The sequence below is a fragment of the Sus scrofa genome, chromosome 4, assembly GCF_054392235.1.
Source record: "Sus scrofa isolate SSC_HxYL_T2T_F1_AM1 chromosome 4, Sscrofa_HxYL_maternal_Yorkshire_Landrace_v2.0, whole genome shotgun sequence".
Lineage (NCBI taxonomy): Eukaryota > Metazoa > Chordata > Mammalia > Artiodactyla > Suidae > Sus > Sus scrofa.
Genome location: NC_139386.1, coordinates 53,966,994 through 53,989,839, shown reverse-complemented (window position 1 = coordinate 53,989,839; position 22,846 = coordinate 53,966,994). Strand labels below are relative to the sequence as shown.

Below are 22,846 nucleotides of genomic sequence, written 5' to 3'. Positions count from 1 at the left end.
TCTTTGAATATTTTATTTGTCCCTTTCTCTCTCTCTCTTCTCCCTCTGGCACCCCTATAATATGGTGCATTTAATGTTATCCCTGAGTTCTCTGAGACTTTCATTTCTTTTCAATCTTTTTTCTCTTTTCTGTTCCACCACATTGATTTCCACTAATTTGTCCTCCACCTCACTTATTCATTCTTCTGTCTCCTGTATTCTGCTGTTGACTGATTCAAATGTTTTTTTTTATTTCACTTATTGTATTTTGCATCTCTACTTGCTTAAGTTTTATATCTTGTATTTCTTTGCTCAATGTTTCCTGTGAATTATTGAACTTTGCCTACAGTTTATTTCCAATGTCTTGCATCATCTTCAGCATCAACTGTCTAAAGTCTTTTTCCTGGAGGCTGATAATCTCCAGATCACTTACCTGTTTTTCTGGGTTTCTTTCTTTCTCCCTTATCTGAGTTACAGTTCTGTGTCTTTTCATTTTTAGAGCTTTTTTGCATTGTGACCTTTTTGCAGGCAATAGAGTTGTAGCCTCCTTTAATTTTGGTGTCTTCCCCCCCTTGTGGCTGAAGTCTGTATGGGGGCTTGCTGTAGGCTTCCTGATGGGAGGGACTAGTGCCTGCCCAAGGGTAGGTGGGGCTGATTCCTATCCCTCTGGTGGGAGTGGCTTTGTCTCTGGGTGAGATTAGAGGTTACTATGTTTCTGGGGGTCTTTTGGCAGCCTGTTTACTGATGGGTGGGGCTATGATCCCACCTGGTTTTTTGTTTGGCCTGGGGCTTCTTAGTGTTGGTGGGCAGGGTTCCCAAAATGGCCACTTCCAGAGAAACACACACTGATGAATATTCCCAAGAGCTTTGCCTCCAATGCCTTTCTCCAACAACAAGCCACATTCACCCCTTGTTTTCCCAGGAGATCCACCAAGAACTGCAGTCAGGTCCGATCAAGATTCCTATGGAGACTTTGCTTTGTCCTGGGACCCAAGCATGTGAATGTCTGTGTGTGCCTTTCCAGAATGGTGTCTCTGTTTCCCCCCAAGTCCTGTGGAGCTCCTTGAGCACAAGCCCCACTCTCCTTCAATGCCAGATGCTCTGGGGGCTCTTTCTTCTGGTGCCAGATCCCCAGGCTTGGGATTTGACATGGGGCTCAGAACTCTCACTCCTATAGGTGAGTCTCTGTGATAGAGTTATTTTCCAGTCTGTGGGGCTTCCCACCCAGGAGGTATGGGGTTTCTGCTACCTCTTGATGTGGCCTCTTCTTTGTATTCTGGAGTAGGATATCTTTTTGAAAGTTTTCAGTCCATTGGGTTGAAGGTTGCTCAACATTTGGCTGTATCTTTGTTGTTTTTATGAGAGAAGTTGAGCTCCAGTCCTTCTGTTCCACCATCTTAATCCCATCTCCTACAGTATTATTATTTTTTTACCTTTCCAGTGTACTTACTACAATGCAGCCCTCATAGAGGTCACTTGATAGCTATTAAAAAGCAATGTTTCTGCAGCACCCTCACCACACAGGTTAGATGTTTAATAAGAAGTGATATTTTGTACCCAGGAAGAATATATTTTAAGCCCAGTCATCCAAACTAACACAACCCTTGCTTTGTGAAGATTGAAAAAAAAACCATCACTCTCCTAGAGTGACTGTGTAGAGATGGTGACTGAAAGAGCCCCACCAGTAAGGATTTATTTCAGAAAAGAGCAAAGTCAAGCAGTTAATATGTCATAGGGCATAAAAAGAAACACAATTGTCCATTTAAATCACTTTGTAAAGTTTCCATTTATAGGAAGCTAATAAGCAAAGTGTGAGAAAAGAACTTCTCACAGCACTTGACTAATTTTCTTCAATCTTTGGAAGTCATGTAAAGGACAAGAAATGGAGAGACACCATCCATTTCTTATTCCCTGATTATCTGAAATGACAGGCTTCAGAAGAACTAAAATTGATTCATTGCATTCAGAATGCTCACATGTGAACACACCTGCCAGAACTGCCAGCACATAGTTAAACTTCACAAGTTGGGATGATTAGGTGACAGGTTGTGGAGAGTTACAGTATGGATTATGAGAAATAATGGAAAAAAAAACCTGTTTTTCTTGGTATGATCAATTTCCTTTGCTGTATTATATTATTGACTCAGTTTTATGAGTGACCATAATCTTGTCTAGAGCAAAGATAAATGAAAGTCAGTAGGAATATGTTCTTACTTATATAAAATAGGCAGAATGGAATTTTTGATGTAGATGTTAACACTTTAAAAACTTAGAGTGCTTTTCTAGTCTTTTTTCTCATGAAGTCTTAAATCTACTAATTGTGATATGGTACTTTCCTAGAATTTATCAGTTTCATAAGAGGATTGATTACTATAAATAAATTTCAGAAAAGAGTACTCTAAATGTGTAGACATGTCTTTGTCTTTTTTGTTATTTGAGTAACTACTTGTTAGTGCTACTCTAAAGTCACTGTTGTTGTATCTAAAAGAAATCTGTTAAACGTGAAGCAATTGTAAGATGTACTGTAGTCATATTTAATATCAAAAAGAAATCTGAGAAATAAAGTCTACAGTATATCTTGTTTGATTTGGTTTTGTTTCAGTGATTGGAAATGATGGATTTTATATAATACTGAAAGGCTTAGCTCGACCTCAAACACAGGTATATAAAAATCTGATTGAAGATAATGAGTCAACGACTTCTTTCATACCTCAGAGTTTCCACAATTTTGTTTTCAGTGAAGACTTCAAAAACTCTGAACTGACTGAGAAGCAGTTAATTCCATGTGACTCAATGGTAAGAAATGAATATTTATTTTTTCAATAATCAGCAAGTTATTATTATTATAAAAATGTATCTCTTCCAGATATTTAAATCTAAGTATAGTCAGTGCATCCTGAAATATTAAGATGATATATCATTTAAAAATAAAAATTATCTAACACTGAACTTGAATGTGTTTAAAAAAATTACTGAGGGATTCCTTCCACAACATACTGCACACTGGCTAGTGTTATGTGGTATATGTGATTATTGAGAAAAGGCCACTGTAGTTGGATCACTGAAAGAAGAAGGAAGGTCATTTTGATATAACACAAAGGGAATAGGTGATTTGAGAAACAAAAAAAGAATACTGATCATAAAGGCCTTTTTTTAAAGTATAGTTGATTTATAGTTGTGCCAAATTCTGCTGTACAGCACAGTGACCCAGTTTATACACACACACACACACACACACACACACATCTACATACATACATACACACACACACACACACACATATGTATATATATAAACAATTCTGTAAATACACATTCTTTTTCTTCACTATCTTCCATCATGTTCTCTCCCAAGAGACTGGATAGATTTCCCTGTGCTGTATGGTGTGACATCATTACATATCCATTATAAATGTAATAGTTTGCATATACCAAACCCAAACTTCTCATCCATCCTATTCCCTCCATCCTCACCTGGGAAACCACAAGATTTTCTCTGTGTCCCTGAGTCTGTTTCTGTTTTATATATAGGTTTATTTGTGCTATATTTTAGATTCCATATATAAGTAATATCATGTGGTGTTTGTCTTTCTCTTTCTGACTTACTTCACTTAATATGAGAATCTCTAGTTGCATCCACGTTGCTACAAATGTGATTATTTCATTCTTTCTTATGGCTGAGTAATATTCCGTGTATATATGTACCACATCTTCCTAATCCATTCATCTGTTGATGGACATTTCGATTGTTTCCATGTCTTAGCTATTGTGAATAGTGCTACAATGAACATAGGGGTACATGTATTTTTCTGAATAATAGTTTTGTCTGGGTATATGCCCAGGAGTGGGATTGCTGGATAATATGGTAGTTCTATATTTAGTTCTCTGAGGAACCTTCTTACTGTTTTATCTAGTGGTTGTACCAATCTACATTCCCACCAATAGTGAAGGAGGGTTCCCTTTTCGCGACACCCTCTCCAGCATTTGTTATTTGTTGACTTGTTAATGATGGCCATTCTGACCAGTGTGAGGTGGTACCTCATTTTAGTTTTGATTTGCATTTTTTGGTCTGCATTTGATTTTTTTTTTTTTGTCTTTTTTGTTGTTGTTGCTATTTCTTGGGCCGCTCCCGCAGCATATGGAGGTTCCCAGGCTAGGGGTCGAATCGGAGCTGCAGCCACCGGCCTACGCCAGAGCCACAGCAACGCGGGATCCGAGCCGCGTCTGCAACCTACACCACAGCTCACGGCAACGCTGGATCGTTAACCCACTGAGCAAGGGCAGGGACCGAACCCGCAACCTCATGGTTCCTAGTCGGATTCGTTAACCACTGTGCCACGACAGGAACTCCCTGGTCTGCATTTGAAATAAAAAGATAAGAAATTAAGAAAAAAAATTCAGTACATATATAGATGGTTATATCAGCATATAATGGGTACCACAAACTAAAAAACTACAGTGCATAAACACATAAAAAAGAAATAGCAAGTCAAATACAACACTAAATATAGTTAGCAAATCAAAAGAGAAGAGAACAAAAGAGAAAAGGAAGAAAAAAGACCTAAAACAACAAATCCAAAACAATTAAGATACAGGCAATAAGTACATAGTTATCCATAATTACACTGAATGTAAATGGATTAAATGCTCCAACCAAAAGACACAGACTGGCTGAATGGATACAAAAATAGACCCATATATATGCTGTCTTCAAGAGACCCACTTCAGTTTCCTAAAGACACACACAAACTGAAAGTAAGGGGTTGGAAGAAGGTATTATATGTCAATGGAAATTAAAGGAAAGCTGGAGTAGCAATACTCATATCAGGCCAAATAGCCTTTAAAATGAAGGTCACAAGAGACAAGGACATTACATAATGATCAAAGGCTCAATCCAAGAAAATATAATAATTATAAATATATATGCATCCAACATAGGAACACCACAATATATAAGGCAACTCCTAACAGCAATATAATATTCATGGGGGACTTTAACACCCCTCATACATCAGTGGACATATCATCCAGACAGAAAATCAACAAGGAAACATAGGCCTTAAATTACATCCTAGATCAAATAGACCTAACTGATATATATAGAACATTCCATCACAAAGTAGCAGAATATACATTCTTCTCAAATGCACATGGAACATTCTCCAGGATAGATTGCATCTTTGGCCACAGATCAAGCCTTGGTAATTAAAAATAATTGAAATTATTTCAAGCATTTTCTCTGACCACAATGCTATGAGACTAGAAATCAACTACAAGAAAAAGAAAAAAGCAAAAAATGCAAACTCCCAGGAGCTAAACAATTCACTACTAAACAACCAACGGATCACAAAGAGGAACTCAAAAGATGCTTGGAGATAAATGGCAATGAAGATAAAACAATCCCAAGCCTATGGGACACAGGAAAAGCAGTTCTGAGAGGGAAGTTTATAGCAATACAATCTTACCTCAGGAAATAAGAAAAATCTCAAATAAACAACCTAAACTTATACCTAAAACATCTAGAGAAGGAAGAACAGACAAAGCCCAAAATTATAGAAGGAAAAAATCATAGAGATGGGAGCAGAAATAAATTAAATAGAGGCAAAGAAAACAATAGAGAGTATCAATGAAATCAAAAATTAGTTCTTTGTAAAGATCAGCAAAATTGATAAGTATTTAGCCAGACTCATCAAGCAAAAAAGGGAGTTAATCAAGTTAAAAATATGTTCTTACGCTGTTTATCTCAAAGGCAATGCTAAGGTAATCAAGAGATTGATTCCATTACAATCAGAAAGTTGTACTTGAAGAAAATTCTTTACTTATATGTAGTATTTCAAGAATATATATATAGTATTTCAAGCTAGTAAAAAACATAAAATTCAGTATATTTCTGGATGTTTGGATATTCCATATGAGAATCAGATACAGTCCAACGAACCAGAATTGTGACTAACAAAAGCCAGTTTGGATTTATGATGATCAAGATATTCAGAGGAGAAAGAGCCAAAGAAAGCAATTAAAATCAAATTTGTTTGGCACTATAAATTGAAGTCAGGAAAACCTTGAATGTTCTCAGATTAAAGAAGGATGAACATGGATGAAACCAATAAAGAGAATTTTAAAAGGAGACAAGACCGTAAAAGTATCATTTTTTGATCACACATAAAGGGTAATGTTTCTAACATATTTGATAGGGATGGAAAAGAATGCATTCACCACTCAATGGCCAAGTACCATGTACGGGATACTTTTTGTCAGTTTACTTTAGAAACAAAAGCACATTTAGCACAGCAGATGTAATTACTGCTGCTACTTTGTTGACTTTGTCATAGTACACTCCAATCTCTAGGATCTATTTTTTGGAGGGTGGGCAAAACTCATGAATTAAATGAGAATAAGATGGGACTACCATCTCTGAATCCTGCATTTTAGGTCTACTAATGCATTACCAATCTCTGTCATTCTACCTGGGATATAGTATTGTTTTTGTTCCAGCTTTATTGAGGTATAATTGATAAAGCGTATATATTTAAGGTGTATATATTTAAGGTGTATATCTTGATGTTCCGGTATGTTTACATTGTGAAATGAGCACCTCAATCAAGCTAATTAATATAACCATCATCTCACATAGCTTTTTCTGTTTGTGGTGAGAACACCTATCAATTCTCCTAGTAAAATTCAAGCACACAATACAGTATTGTTGGCTATAGTCACCACACTGTACTTTAGCATGCCAAGATTTACTCATCTTGCATACCTGGAAGTTTGTACCTTTTAATCAACATCTCTCCATTTGACCTATTCCTACTCGTAAACAACATTCTATTCTCTTCTATGAGTTTGATTATTTTATTTTATTTTATTTTATTTTATTTTTTTGTACTTAAATTGGATTATATTTGCACACATCTATAAAGTTACTTAAACACTGAATTGTATACTTATGATGGTTAAATTTTACCATCTATAAATTATAAAACAATAAAGCAATAAAATATTGTTTTTCCTTAATCTTATATTGATAGGTGTTGTTTTTTAGATTTTGTTGTTTTTTGCTTTTTTTATCATATATATATAATTTTTTTTTTCTATTGTACAGCATGATGACCAAGTTACACTTACATGTATACATTCTTTTTTCTCACATTACATTTTCCATCATAAGTGACTAGACAGAGTTCCCAGCACTACACAGCAGGATCCCATTGTTAATCCATCCCAAAGGCAACATTCTGCATCTACTTACCCCAAGCTCACAGTCCTTCCTATCTCCTCCCCTTCCCCTTTGGCAACCACAAGTCTATTCTCCAAGTCCGTGATTTCCTTTTCTGTGGAAAGTTTCCTTGGTGCTGTATATTAGAGTCTAGATATAGTGATATCATATGGTATTTCTCTTTCTCTTTCTGACTTACTTCACTCAGTATGAGAATCTCTAGTTCCATCCATCTTGCTACAAATGGCATCATTTTGTTCTTTTTTATGGCTGAGTAGTATTCCATTTTGTATACACCTCATATTCCTAATCCAATCATCTGACAATGGACATTTGAGTTCAACTATTTTAGATTACAGGTATAAGTGAGATAATACAATATTTGACTTTGTATATTTGACTTATTTAACTCAGCATTATGTCTTCCAGATTCATGAGCGTTGTCACAAATGGGATTTCCTCCTTTTTCAGACTGAATAATACCCCATTATTTATCTATGTCTGTATTTATGTATTTATATAACCTATCTTCTATCTCCAGTCATTCATGTATAAGCACATAGTTTGTTTCTAATATCTTGAATAATAATGCAATAAGCATAAAAATATGGATATCTCAAGATCCTGTTTTTATTTCTTTAGATGTCTACACAGAAGTGGGATTGCTGGATCATGTGTTCTGTTTTAAATTTTTTTTTTGGAGAAGCTCCATACTATTTTCCTAATGGCTGTACAAATTTACATGTCCACCAAGAGTTGGTGTACACAAGGATTCCCTTTCCACCCCTTTTTTCCCAATATTTACCCTTTGTCCTTTTGATAATAGCCTTTTGACATGTATGAGGTGATATCTCATTGTGGTTTCAATTTTTATTACATACATTTTCGTGTACCTGTTGGCCATTTTACATCTTCTTTTGAGAAATGTCTGTTTAGGTCATTTTCCCATTTTTAAAAATTGTGTTATCTATTTCTTTCCTATTGAATTGAGTTCTTAAATTTCCATTGTTAACCCCTTATCTGATATATACTTTGAAACTATTTTCTTCCATAATATGGATTGGCTTTTCTTTTTTTTTTTTTTCTTTTTCTTTTTTTTTGTCTTTTTGTCTTTTCTAGGACCTTACCTGTGGCATATGGAGTTTCCCAGAATAGGGGTCTAGTCAGAGCTGTAGCTGCTGGCCTATACCACAGTCACAGCAATGAGGGATCTGAGCTGGTCTGTGACCTACACCACAGCTCACGGCAATGCCGGATCCTTAACCCACTGAGCGAGGCCAGGGATTGAACCTGCAACTTCATGGTTCCTAGTCATATTCATTAAGCACTGACCCATGATGGGAACTCCCTGGATTGGCTTTTCATTTTGATTTTTGATTAAAATAAATGCTCTGAAGAACATTTTTAAGTTTAATATGGTTCTATTTGTTATTACTTTTATTATTTGTAGTTTTGGTATTGTATCCAAAAAATCAATGTAAAGACCAATGTCAAGGAGCTTCTTTTTATATATTCTTCTAGTTTTACATCAGATCTTATCTTTAAATCTTTAACCCTTTTCAGGTTAAATTTTGCAGTGTGGTATAATTCTCCAATTTCTGCATTTGGTTATCTGGTTATCTAAGCACCATTTATTGAAGAACCTATTCTTCCTCTTTTGAGTGTTCTTGGCACCCTTGTCAAATATACATTGACTGCATGTAATGGTGTTAATTTCTGAGCTCTCTTTTTGTTTCATTGTGTTTATTTTATTGGTAGTACCATACTGTTTTATATTGCAGCTTTTAGTATAGTTTGAAATCAGGAAGTGTTTTGCCTCCAACTTTGCCTTTTTTTTTTCCTCTCAGGATTGGTTTGGCAATTCAGGGTCTTTTTGTGGTTCCATACAAATGTTAGGAATATATTATTTCTGTGAAAAATGCCAATGGAGTATTGATAGGGATTACATTGAATCTATATATGGCCTTAAGTAGTATAGACATATTAATAATATTAGTTGCTCCAATCTACGAGCATGGGATCTGTATGTATCTTCATCAGTTTCTTTCATAAAAATCTTATAGTTTTCATTGCACAGACACTTCAGTTCTTTGTTTATACATGATCCTAATTATTTTGCATCTTTGATGCTATCACGAATGGGATAGTTTCTTTTCCAGATGTTTTGTTAATGTATAGAAATACCACTGATTTCTGTGTAAGAATTTTATATTCTGAAACTTTGAACTAACCCTAACACTAACCCTAACCCCTAACCCTAACCCTAACCAAACAGTTATTTTTGTCTTTTTTTGCATATAAGATCCTATCACCTGAAAATAAGAAGATTATAGTGTCCTTTCTTTATTTCTTTGTTTTGACTAATTGTTCTAACTAGGACTTCCAGTACTATATTGAATAATGGCAGTGAGAGTGGTGCCCTTGCCTTTTTTCTGATCTTACAGGAAAAGCTTTCTACTCTTTCATGATTGATTATGATGTTAGCCATGGCTTTGTCAGGTATGGCTTTTATTACGTTGAGGTTTTTTACTTTCTGTATCCATTTTTTGAAGGCTTTGCAATGAAAGACTGCTATGTTTTGTCAATTTTTTTTCTGTATCTATTGAGATGATCATAGGATTTTTATCTTTCATTCTATGAATGTAGTGTATCACATTTATTGATTACATATGTTGAACCTTCCTTGCATCCCAAGGATAAATCCCCCTTGGTCATGGTGTATAATTCTTTTAATATGTTGTTGAATTTGGGCTGGAAGTGTGCACATTTTATCTATATTAACTTTTTCTATCATGAACACAATGTTTCCATTTATCTGTGTTTTCTTCAGTTTCTTCATTAATGATTTATAATTTTCAGTGCACATATCTTTCACCTCTTTGGTTAAGTTTATTCCTAAGTATTTTATTATTTTTGTTATTCTTGTATATAGAATTGCTTTCTCAATTTCTTTTTTTGTATAGCTTGTTCTTGTGTATAGAAAAGACAGTTATTTGTATGTTTATTTTGTAATATGCAATTTTATTGTATTTATTTATTATTGCTAACAATTATTGGTGGAGTTTTGGGGGTTTTGTACATATAATATTATGTCATTTGTGAACAGATAATTTTACTTTTTCCTACTGACCTGGATGTCTTTCTTCCCTGCTCCTTCTCCTCCTCCTTTTCCTTCTTTTTATTTTTTTTTGTACAATTGCTCTAAAATTTCAGTACTATGTTGAAGAGAAGTAGAAAAAGTGGGCATCCTTGCTTTGTATTGGATCTTACAGGAAAAGCTTTTAGGTTGTACCGTATTGATTGTGATGTTTACTGCAGATTTTTCACATATGGCCTTTACTTTGTTAGGTTCATTACTTCTACAGCTATTTTATTCAGTATTTATCATGAGTGAATGTTGGATTTTGTCAAATGCTTTTTCTGCATCTATTGTCATGATCATGTAATTTTATATCTGATACTGTTAATGTGGTCCCTCACATTGATTAATTTATAAACATTGAACCATCCTTGCATCTCAGGGATAGGTCCCATGTGGTTGTGGTGTATTATCCTTTAAGTTCGTTACCATTTTATTGAATATGTTTGCATCTATGTTCCTTGGGGATATTTGCCTGTAGTTTTCTTTTCTTTGGTATATTTGTCTAGATTTGGTATCAATGTTTTGGTATCAATGTTATGTTGACCTAATGCAATGAGTTGAAAGTGATCTTTCTATTTTTTTTTTGAATAGTTTAAGAAAAATTCATATTGATTCTTCTTTGTACTTTTTGTAGAATTCACCTGTGAAGTCATTCTGCTCTGGGCTTTTCTTTGTTGCTTGATGTTTGGTGATTTAATAATCCTGTTTCTTATTCATTGGCTCAGGTTTTTATTTTTCCTTGATTTACTTTTGATAGAATGTGTATTTCTAGAAATTTATCCATTTATTCTAGGTTGTCTGATTTTTTGGAGCATAATTCTTCATTTAAATCTTTAGTTAATCTTTTTACTTCTGAACCATCCATTGTAATGTCTTCTCTTTCATTTCTGATTTTATTTATTTAGACTTCTTTCTCTCTTTTTTTCTTAGACTAAGAGTTTGTCAACTTTATATTTACAAAACTTTATTGATTATTTCTACTGCTTTTCTATTCTCAATGTGATTTATTTTCACTCTGATCTTTATTATTTTTTACTTTTGCTAACTTTGGGCTTAGTTTGTTCTTTTCCAGCTTCTTGAGTTATAAAATTTGTGGGAATTTCTTTGATTCTTTTTCCTTTATCGTTCGTGTATCCATTATAGTTTGTATGTGTGTGTTTACTTCAAGACTCGCATAAAATATCTCGTAGTTATATCCATCTATTTTAATTGATGATAACTTTAGTCACATAAAACTATACTTTTACACCTGCCTTTGTGTACTTGTAGTCAGAGATACTTCTTTTTATATTGTGTACCACTAACAAATCTAGGTAGTTATACTTCTTCTTGATATTTTTGTTTTTTAACTTTTATTTTAGGGTTTGAGGAAATTTAGGCACCACCATTACAATGATAGATTATTCTGTATTTGACTATATATTTACCTTTACCAATGAGAGTTATGCTTTAATATACTTTCACATCTCTATTTATCATGTTTTTGTTTCAACTGGAAGAAATTCCTTTAGCAACTCTTTTAAGGCATATGTAGTGCTGATGAACTCCCTCAGGTTTTGTTGATCTGGAAAAACATTTATTTCTATTTTATTTTTAAATAATAGTTTTTCCAGGTATAGTCATTGGCAGTTTTTTTCTTTCAGTAATTTCAATATATCATTTCACATTGTCCTGGCCTTGTAGGTTTCTGCTATGAAAATCTACGGAAGGTTCTTTTTAGGCAGCAAATTGCTTTTCTCTTGCTTCTTTCAAAATAATATGTCTTGACATTCAAATTTTAGTATGTCATGGTATAGACCTCTTTACATTTAAAATACTTGGGTTCTTTGGGCTTCATGAATCTTGGTGTCTATTTCCATCTCCATGTTTGGGAAGTTTTTGATCATTATTTCTTTGAACTTTATATCCTTTTCTCTCTCTCTCTCTCTTATATAGGTAGAGCATGTTTGCTGTAGCGGTTCTGTGTCCAGGGTGTGTATGTGTATTATTTCTTTGAACTTTATATCCTTTTCTCTCTCTCTCTCTCTCTCTCTCTTATATAGGTAGAGCATGTTTGCTGTAGCAGTTCTGTGTCCAGGGTGTGTATGTCTGTGGCTATGGTGGTGCTGACCCTGAGGAGTGCACAGTGGTTTCAGTTTCAGGGAGGCATAGCAACATGTCATCTCTGGCAGTTGGGGTCTACACTGGCAAATATTTTGGAAGTCCTCAGTGATGAAAGCTGTGATATCATCTTGCTCTTATTTACTCCCCCTGGAGATGTCACAAAGGAAAGCATTCCTCTTGGCACTTAGCTACACTGCCCTGGACCTGGGTGACAGAGGCAAAATATTTTCTTCATGTTTTAGTTGACCATTTTCAGTTTTTGTGCTCCAATGTGGTGTTGTAGCTTTTTACTTGTACTCTGACATTCTATTTTTATTTGTGGACAGTTGTTAAATCATTGATTTGGGGGGTGTGAGGGCTGGATGGAACCGCCTAATATTCCATCTTCCTGATGTGTGTGATTTTTTTTGTTTTTTTTTTGTTTTTTTTTTTTTTTTTTTTTGCTTTTTAGGACCTCAGTTGCAGCATATAGAAGTTCCCATGCTAGGGGCTCAAATCAGAGCTACAGCTGCCAGCCTACTCCATAGCCACAGAAATATCAGATCCAAGCCACATCTATTACCTGTACCACAGCTCACAGCAATGCCAGATCCTTAACCCACTGAGCAAGGCCAGGGATTGAACCTGCATCCTCATGGATCCTAGTTGGGTTCCTTACCACTGAGCCACAAGAGGAACTCCTGTGATATTGTTTTGATTTACTATCTTGGCAAAGGTGGAGGCGAGTATGGAGAGAGAAATTTCAGATGCCTCCACTTGGTCTTCCTTACTGATAGCTCTTACCACAAAGACCAAGAACTCAATGTGGCGCCTCTATCAAGTATCCATTCAAATTACACATTTAAAGTATATGGAAATTTCCATCAGATTGGTCTATGAACCCAGGGGAGCTATTGTGAACCAGACCTGGACAAAACTCCATTTTTTTAATGCATTCACTATATTTTTTAACTGTAATGATGGCAGTCATGACACTTTATGTACCAGGTTTTAAAGTCCATCCCAAGTTTTGGGGTTCAATAGAGTATTTGCTGTGGCTGTGAATGCAAAGTTACTTGAAGCTGTGATTTCCTTATAATTAAATACTGAGTCCAATCCTCAATTTTTTTCTCTCTTCCAACCATAGAGGTGGAGATTTTCTCTGTATGCTACCATATGAGCCCTTGGATTACATCACCCTTAAACTGATGGTTGATTTTCCTTAACCTTTCATTATCATTCTGAAGTGTAATCACATCCTTTAGCAACAGATATTATTTTCTATGATTCTTCTAATTACTCATTCTCCAGCATTTCAAAGGTCCTGAGTGTTCTCTTCTGCCAATACCCTATCCATGTTCAACAACATTAAAAGTTTTATCAGTTGTACTGCTACAGCATGCCAGGATTATCAGTACTACAGTGATGGACTTTTTTAAGCAGTTCATAGCTCTAAATCCTCCTTTATTTTACTTCTGATAGAACATTTTGAAAATATAATAGAAATAAAAGCAGACAATTTTGTTAATTCTCAAAATTCTAGGGCTTTTGTTCTTAAGTCTACTGAAGGATACCTATGTGACTATTGACTAAAATTTATTTCATATTGTTAAAAATGCAAATTATCTTTGTTGATTCTGTCCCCTATAAGAAATGTGAGTTATATTGTTATACATGCTACCCCTTGTCGAATTATATTAACTGATTTTTCATACATTTATTTAAAAATAAAATATTAAATATTATTTATGCTTAGGAGAGTTTTTGTGGTTTTTCACCAAGGGTTGTGTTTTATTTTTTCCTCCATCTATTTGGTTTCTTTGCTTTTTTATTGTGTTGTGTCAGAGTACCAAACTACGAAGAAGCAAAAAAAAAGTAATACCATATTCCTTCTTCAATTTAGCTCTCTAAAAATTTTTGTAAACAAAGGGATATTATCTGAGTATAATGAACATAAAATGAACAGTGTACAGTCTAAGGATCAAATTCATTCTTCATGACATGCAAGTATCTATTGTAATTACTCCCTTAATGTCAATTGGACTAAAAAAGAATTACTATAGTACAAAAATATAGCATGATTTTTGGTTTTGCTTTTCTTTATATTACTATCCATAATAAAGCAAAACTATTTTTATTATAATGTTTTATATAAAAAAGAAAGGAAAATTATACTTTCCTTTATAAATCACCAATGATGCTTCTAATAGTTTTGAAATCTTTATTTTTCTTTTCTAATTAGCCTCACAATTTTTCAAAGCAAAATCATGAAGATAATATTTCTGGGCATCCCCATTGTGGCACAGTGGTAACAAACCCGAGTAATATCCATGAGGAGGTAGGTTAGATCCCCGGCCATGCTCAGTGGGTTGAGGATCTGACCACAACCATGATCGCACCACAGCCATTTCCTGTGGTGTAGATCACGGTTGTGGCTTGGATCCAGTGTTGATCTGCTGTGGTGTAGGCTGGCAGCTACAGCTCTGATTCCTAGCCTGGCAACTTCCATATGCCTCAGGTGTGGCTCTAAAAAAAAAAAGCATATTTCTTTAGAGTCAACTCTTAATGGTATGGTATATGCTAACACATACAAACATACATACACACACTCTGCATTTTATACTTTACATTTCATTTTATACTTTATATAGTCCTATATCTGATATATATATTTTGCTATATTGCTGTCTTTTATTAAAATGTATTTTTGACATAATAACATTTAGAAATATCATGCATTTTTTAAGCTGAAGACACTCGGTAATTATTAAAATAAATTTATAGTTGGGAGTTCCCATTGTGGCGCAGTGGTTAACGAATCCGACTAGGAACCATGAGGTTGCAGGTTTGTTCCCTGGCCTTGCTCAGTGGGTTAAGGATCTGGCGTTGCCATGAGCTGTGGTGTGGGTCACAGACACGGCTCAGATCCTGCGTTGCTGTGGTTCTGGAGTAGGCTGGTGGCTACAGCTCTCATTAGATCCCTAGCCTGGGAACCTCCATATGCTGTGGGAGTGGCTCAAGAAAAGGCAAAAAGACAAAAATAAATAAATAAGTAAATAAATTTATAGTTTATGAAAAGAAGTATTTTTTGAAAAATCAACATTTGAAGCCATGTGGAAAGAAAATAATTTGATAAAAAATATATATTGAACAATTTGGACTCTGTCGGGTGAACTTATAATAGCTTTATTTTTTTCAAAACTTTCAAACAAGCTATATAATATTTTACCATTCTCCCTGGACAAAATCTAAGTCAGATCCTGGTTATTAACAAATATACTCATTTTTTATATATTAAAACCTCCAGTCCTGTCTTCATATCAAAATTTGCACTCTCATGCTTAATAACACTCTGCCTTATTGTGCATAAGTCTGCAGTTGGGGAAAGGAGTTAACATCAGTTTTTTCCCCTCTTTTCTTACTCTGCATCCTCTTCTATTCACCTGCAGCTTTTTTGCTCCTTTCAGAGGATCAGGAAGGAAGGGAGAGTGGATATTAGAGGTAAAATTTTATGGTTACCTTCTCCGATCTGATTGCTAAGGGGGGTATTGTGGGAAGAGAACTAGTCATTTTTGAACTATTCAATTCTTTTTTATTTCTTTTGATCTAAAAAAAGAATCAACAGGTTAGGCATGGCATTGTGTGTATTCAGTGGAGCATAAATCAGGAGTTAGGTTAAATTACCTCATTCCTGTAATTAAGTTAATTTAAGGTCAGAGGGGAAGAAGGCAGACCTGAAAGGAGCAAAAGAGTTCCTTTCATTCTTATTTTGAGCTTTCAGGCAAGGGGTAGAGGAGGGAAGGAGATGACTGAAGGACTCTAATAACTCTCACTAAACAGACCCTCTCAAGCTTTTCCATCAATTCCCTGACCTCAGTTTGTGAGTATTTGTTATATAAAAAAATATCATCCTAGATGGGAAAAAATACATTTCATTTGAGGAATATAATTTAATTGATAAAGTTCAAACGTTTAACCTGAGAATATTTTTTGTGCTTTTCTTTGGTAAGTTATCTAATTTACTCTAAAAATAAAACATGATTGACCTAATTGCTTGTTATCCTTTAGCAGACTGGATGCTTTGTTGTCTTGATATCTTTTTACAAAATTAGTATTTCACAATGATAAAAGTAATAAACACAAAATATATGTTTTTCCCCATTATCCTGCTCTTGTAAATATCAAGACAATAATACATATGCACACCTCTTATAGATTTGACTTTTTGTTTTTGGATTTTGGTCAGCATGTCTACAAACTGGCAAAAAATAACAACACACACACAAACACACACATACACAATCTATTATTTGACAACATTGTGATAGAGCCGGGGATCCCCGAAATAAAACATAGGAAATGTTCTTAGTCCTCAGTAGGGCAACAGAACTAACTCTTGTTACAAGAATGAGAAAGACACTACATGATTACATGAACAGGTCCTGATAAGGAGATCTATGGCATTTGGATAAGAGCAGGTTCATTGTGGGTTCAAGTGGCCAGGAACATATCATGGAGTTAAGAACTTGTGTTATGTCTCTAAGAGAACCCTGTTTATAGGTCATTGATGAAAACAGGCACTGCCTCATTATTTTATAGAATTCCATAGAATATAGCATATAATGAAGAAGCTGTGAGCTGTTTGTGCCCTGTCCAAATGGTGTGACCGTTGTAGTTCCATTTTTGAGAGCATGGATGATGAAGTCAGATCATATACTTTATAGCTGTGGAAATTTGGACAACTTGGTAAGACTCTAAGCTTCAGGTCCCTTATCTGTAGAAACCGAGCCAGTAGCAGTACCCACAACATACATCATTGTTTGAATGAAATGAGATCAGATAAAGCACTGAGAACAATGCCTAGCACATTGTGAGAGTTCAGTTTTTACCTACCATTTTTATTGTTAATTATGTTTTTGTCTTTCATTCCATTCTTTCTACTAATTTTTACCTTCAGTCTCTTATATTATTTTTATAACGCTATGACCACCTCCTATCCTTGTGTTTAATATTTGAACTTCCTCACTTTGTCATCCACATTGTCACTAGTGACTTTTGTAAAATCAAATGTGATTATGTTGCTCCCTTACGTAAAATGCTGTAGTTATTTCTAGTCACTTACAAGATAAAATTTAAATTATTTTGCATTGATTTCAGGGCTTTCCACAAGGAGTTCTGCTCTCTAGTGCAACTTTTTGCTAGCCATAAAAGACTACTTATAGTTCACTGGCAGTTTATGTTGTCTCCATGTCTCTACACATCTTGTTTTCTGCACCTGGTATAACATGCTCTTTTGGAGTTTCCTGGCAGTTTTTCATGCATTCTCAAGAAACTAATTAGGCTTTACTTCCTCTGAAAAAAGTCCCTTAATGTCCCCTGTGCCCTCATGTATTTAGTATAAGTTCTTAGACTGTATAATTAGTTTTTTTATGTGACTTAGTTGTTTTTTTTTTTTTAAGTTTCTGTTTTCATTTGACTGTAACCCTTCATTGAAATTTTACTCCTGTTTATAGATATGGTGGTTAGTATGGATACGTAGCTTATTTAAAATAAAATAATTTTGAATAAGATAACTTAAAGAATGGACAAATGAAAGAATAAAAATATCTCAATAGAAAAAGCAGTGTGGGCAGAAAGTGGTATTATGGACAGCAAGAAAATACTTTGGTCCATTGGATGTAGAAAGCAGTTATTAGTCACTTAGGCAGGTTCAGGCAGGCAGTTTGTATTTAGACCAGCTAGAACAATTATCTTAGATTAAAGCATAGTAAAGAACTATACTAGTCACTTGAAGAGAACTCTAACCACACGAATTCTGGGAAGATGAATCTGGCAGTTTATGGTTATACTCTCATGTCTTTTGATTACTGTTGTTTCAAGAGATTTGATGCATGCCTACAGATAACTACTCTTTATAACCTTTTGAGCAAATTTAATATTTTAATGTCAGAGCCAATGGGTTTCTCTGCATATTTAATTGCTTTGCTCTCTGTCAAAGAATGTACTTTTTAAATTAAACTTTTCCTTTACTCCAAAGAATGTCTTCATAAATTTTGCACTAAAAATAACCAACCTAACTAGTATATGCTAGATATTCATAAAAAGTAAGATTTCTGGGGAATATTTCATTGTAGTAGCTTTTACAACTCTTCCACTACATAATTTTAGTTAAAAAAAAATAGCATTTCAAAGAAATGATCGAATTATTTTGGGGCATTCCAGTAATCCTTTGCTTGAATATAAAAAGAAAAATGCCATGTTTTAAATATCTACCAGGATTTTTTGAAAAGCAGAGGAGTACTATGATATTATTTACATATGAAAAATTCATTTTGGCTGCTATGGATACAGTGGAGTGGATTTAGATAATATAGTGCTGGAGGCAAAGCAGAAAAATCAGTGAAGCTCTGGTAATAATGCACGTGAACAAAGTTCTTTGCTGGGATGGTGTTGCTTTATTACAGACATAGATGGCTTTGGGATACGTTCTGGATGTAGAATTGACAGGAATTGATTATGGGTTAGAAATGAAGGAGGATTAAAGAGAAGTCAATGATTATTTCTAAAATTTTGGATAGAATTGGTAGATGATAACATCACTTCTCAGGATTGGGAAGACAGACACAGGAGGATTTGGGAAAGACACTGAATGCTCCAGTTAAGTTTGAGATTTGAGATGCCACTTAGATATCCAGGGGAGGGATATAATAATGACTTGTTATAGAAGTCTAGATCTTAAGAGTATCACATTTCCATTTTGTTTCAGTAGATTTTACCTTTTGTTTCTGAAGAGCAGTAAATTGAATGAATATACAGCAATTCATTTATTCATTATTCTGTTTCTAGGCATCTCAGGTATTTCCAAAGTAATGAACATTCATGTACCAAGACTTTTTGTGATAAATATTTGTATATTTCTTGGATAAAATATCCAGGAATGAAGTTATTGGTTCATAGAGAAGATGCATATTTTTAAATTAAAGTATAGTTGATTTACAATGTTCCTTCAATTTCTGTTGTACATCAGAGTGATCCAGCCTCCCATACACACCCATTCCTTTTTTTTTCTAACCCAATATACAGGACACAGTTCCCTGTGCTGTACAGCAGGATCCTATCATTTATCTGTTCTAAATGTAACAGTCTACATCTAAAAGCCCAGATATTTAATTTTTTTGATGAAATTGCTAAATATTTCTCCAAAGAAATTGTAACTTTAAGAAGTATGGATTTTTAAATAATATTGTTATTATTAAGCATGTGGCCTAACATTTTGTTATTTATTCACATTCACAATGAAGGAGCAATAAGAATGGATAACATATAAAAACCTAATTTAGACTTTTGTGAATGACATGGGTATTAATTTGAAATCTTTTTTAAGTGGCAAAACTGGTCTCTACAATTGTAAGTCATCTATAGTTCAGAGGAAACTTGGTTTTTTATTTAGTCACTTGAGTCCTAGAAACTGAGAAAAGCTGCATTGAGAGGCTGAATAGAGAGTGTGTTAGGTCAAAAGAGAGTCTCTTTATATGAAAATTCCAAGAAATTTTCATCCCTTTACAACTCCTGAACAAGGGAACAAACCTGTATGTGACATTATTACTCATGGAGAAACCTTGTTTAATTAAAATAATAATAAGTTAATACAAGTGTACAATGTTTAAAAAATAAATTAAAATATAGGTTTTAAAATTATGCTGTTATTACTAAATCTATGACCTAGCATTTTGTTGTTTATATTGCTAAGTATAACATGAACTATTATATGGATTTGTTTGATTACAGTGTTAAATGAGACTAAGAAGTAAATATAGTTAATACTACAGTCATAAGGCTGATGATGATAATGATGATGAGAAAGATGATGAGTAATAATAGCAGCCTTTATTTAATGAGTGTTTGCTATGTACTTGCATTAAGTTAGAACTAAGTTCAAACTTTTATAGAGTATTTCAGGTAATCCTCACAATAATCTTATAAGACATATGTTATAATTTTATAGTTCTCGAAAAGACTAACACTTTCTTTACTTGTTCAAGGTAACACAGCTAGTAAACACTCAATTATACTAATGCAGAACTGAGGTTTGTTTATGCTAAAGCTCACACTTTTGATCACCGAGACTTCTTGTCTTTCTAAGCAAATACTTATTTCTCAAGTGAAATTTTAAAATAAAATAACTGCAAATAACCTTTAGCATAGGCTTTAAAATTGGAGTTCCACATCATTGAGTGACAAATAATCACACGTACAATGACAAACAGAAATTCTGAAATACTATCAAGTAGAAATGCTGTGTCTTTGTCCTGTGTTGTAGTGGTTGAGAATGCTGTCATCAGAGACTTGGCTAAAGGTAAACTAAAATGACCTTTAGATATCTAAATAAACTCATTGGCCCCAGAAGCTGCTATCACTTGTGTTAAGAACCAGACGAAAATATATCTTTGCTGATATGTGAATATTCATCTCTAGCAGAAATTTTATATGATACTAGATCTTTAATATTATGGTTGTAACTTAATGACTTAAGATATTATTGGTGACTCAAATGGCCTTGCCTAGTTGTATTGAACTAACTTACCACAATTTTATCTTTTGTTTGGCTACTGCTGGTAAATATAAAGCATTGTAGACCTGCATCATAAAATCAGTAGTGTAGCATAGATTTTTGAGAGCAGCTTTTTAAAATAAGCATCCTTTGGTCACTTACAAATTGTGCTACAACTTGACAAGTTACTTGAGACTCAGTTTCTTCATCTGTAAAATTGGAATAATAGCATCCACCTTAGGAAGTTTTGTGAAGATTAAATGAGAAAATGCCACCCTATTTCTGGCAAAAAATATAGGTTTAATAAATAATACTGTATTATTATTGTGATTACTATTGTAATTGAATCAAATTAAGAACAATATCTCTACAGACATAACTCTTCTCCAACTTTTACCGTGGCTACTAAGCTGGAGTCAGTCTGTAAGGTAAATACTTCCTAAGACATTTCCACCAAATCATATTTTACCAGGAAGATCATTTCTCAGGTATGATACATGCAGTTGGTCTTCCTTAGCAGTAAGCTTACTCAATGTATCAAGAATTAGGTGTTTTCCTTTTCATTCCCATTTGAGAACCTCTGCCCCTTAAGTAACAATTTTAGGTGCTATAGGGATTGGAGGAGAAGCTTATATGCACCATGGAGACACTCTGTTTTTCCTTCTATCCCCTTTATTGCCTCCAAAACATGTCACAGAACTTCCTTTCCATGCTCCCATACCTACTGATTCAGGTATATAACATGACCCACCTCAGTTTACTAATTAACTCATTATAAATTATTTATTCTCATTTATTGTTTAGGCTACACGAAAGCTTAGTCAGTTTTCCAGTGGGTGTATCTGGCTAATCCATGATCTTGAAACCCACCTCTGGATCATGTTTTGTTTTACTTGGCTATTCTATATAATCATCATTGCTAATTAAGGTGTGCTTTCTGTCTGCTCTCCAGCTCAGTCACAATATCCAAAAATTCATTTCATTACTTACCAAATAGAAGTATATATATCTATGCTGTAGATACTTGTATGATTAACAGAATGTATAAGATACTCATATACATCCATGTTAAGAAGGATATGGGAGTTCCTGTCATGGCTCAGCAGAAAAGAATCTGACTAGAATCCATGAGAACGCAGGTTCAATCCCTGGCCTTACTCGGTAGGCTAAGGATTCTGCGTTGCTGTGAGGTGTGGTGTAGGTCACAGACGCAGTTCAGATCTGGTGCTGCTGTGGCTGTGGTGTATGCCTGCAGCTACAGCTCCAATTCGACCCCTAGACTGGGAACCTTCATATGCTGCAGATGCAGCCCTAAAAAGAAAAAAAAAATAAAAAATAAAAAAAAAAAAGAAGAAGAATGATAGGTATGTGAGTGAGAAGGTAAAGAACAAGGGAAATACCAGGTGCAGTTTGAAATAATAAAAATGGTGATAAAAGCACAGAACTTAATATGAGTCAATCCTAGGTGCAAATTCTGGCTCTGCTATTTACTAGCCATTTGGCCTCGTATATATTTCTTAATTTTTCTAAAGCTCTGTTTATTTATCTATAAAATACATTTAGTAGTAGTAATATTAATAATATCCTTCTCATAGTACTGTTTTGAGGATTAAATTAGATGATTTGTGAAAGTGCTTAACACGAAATCTGTTTTGGTTATTATGTGTTAGCAATAGATATAAATTGCTACTTAAGCTATATATGGAACAATTAATATTTAAGATGAAAGGAAAGAGTAGTGCTTTAAAGAAGATAGATTGAGAAGGTTAAATTTTAAATGGATATAACAAATTAGAGAAGGTGTTCACTGCTGTTGTAAAGGGCCACTAAGAATACTTAATAAAAATCCATGGAATATTTTTGTTATTAGTGAATA

General features: G+C 34.2%; 1 protein-coding gene across 2 annotated transcripts in view; it reads left to right on the top strand.

Annotated features, from left to right (window-relative positions):
- The window catches only part of CNBD1 (cyclic nucleotide binding domain containing 1), a 563,418-nt gene that overhangs the window by 314,717 nt on the left and 225,855 nt on the right, over positions 1-22,846 (top strand). For both annotated transcript variants that reach the window (XM_085024296.1, XM_085024295.1), the window contains exon 6: positions 2,582-2,775. In XM_085024296.1, coding sequence (XP_084880422.1) covers positions 2,582-2,775 — 194 coding nt within the window. The remainder of the gene's footprint in view (positions 1-2,581; positions 2,776-22,846) is intronic.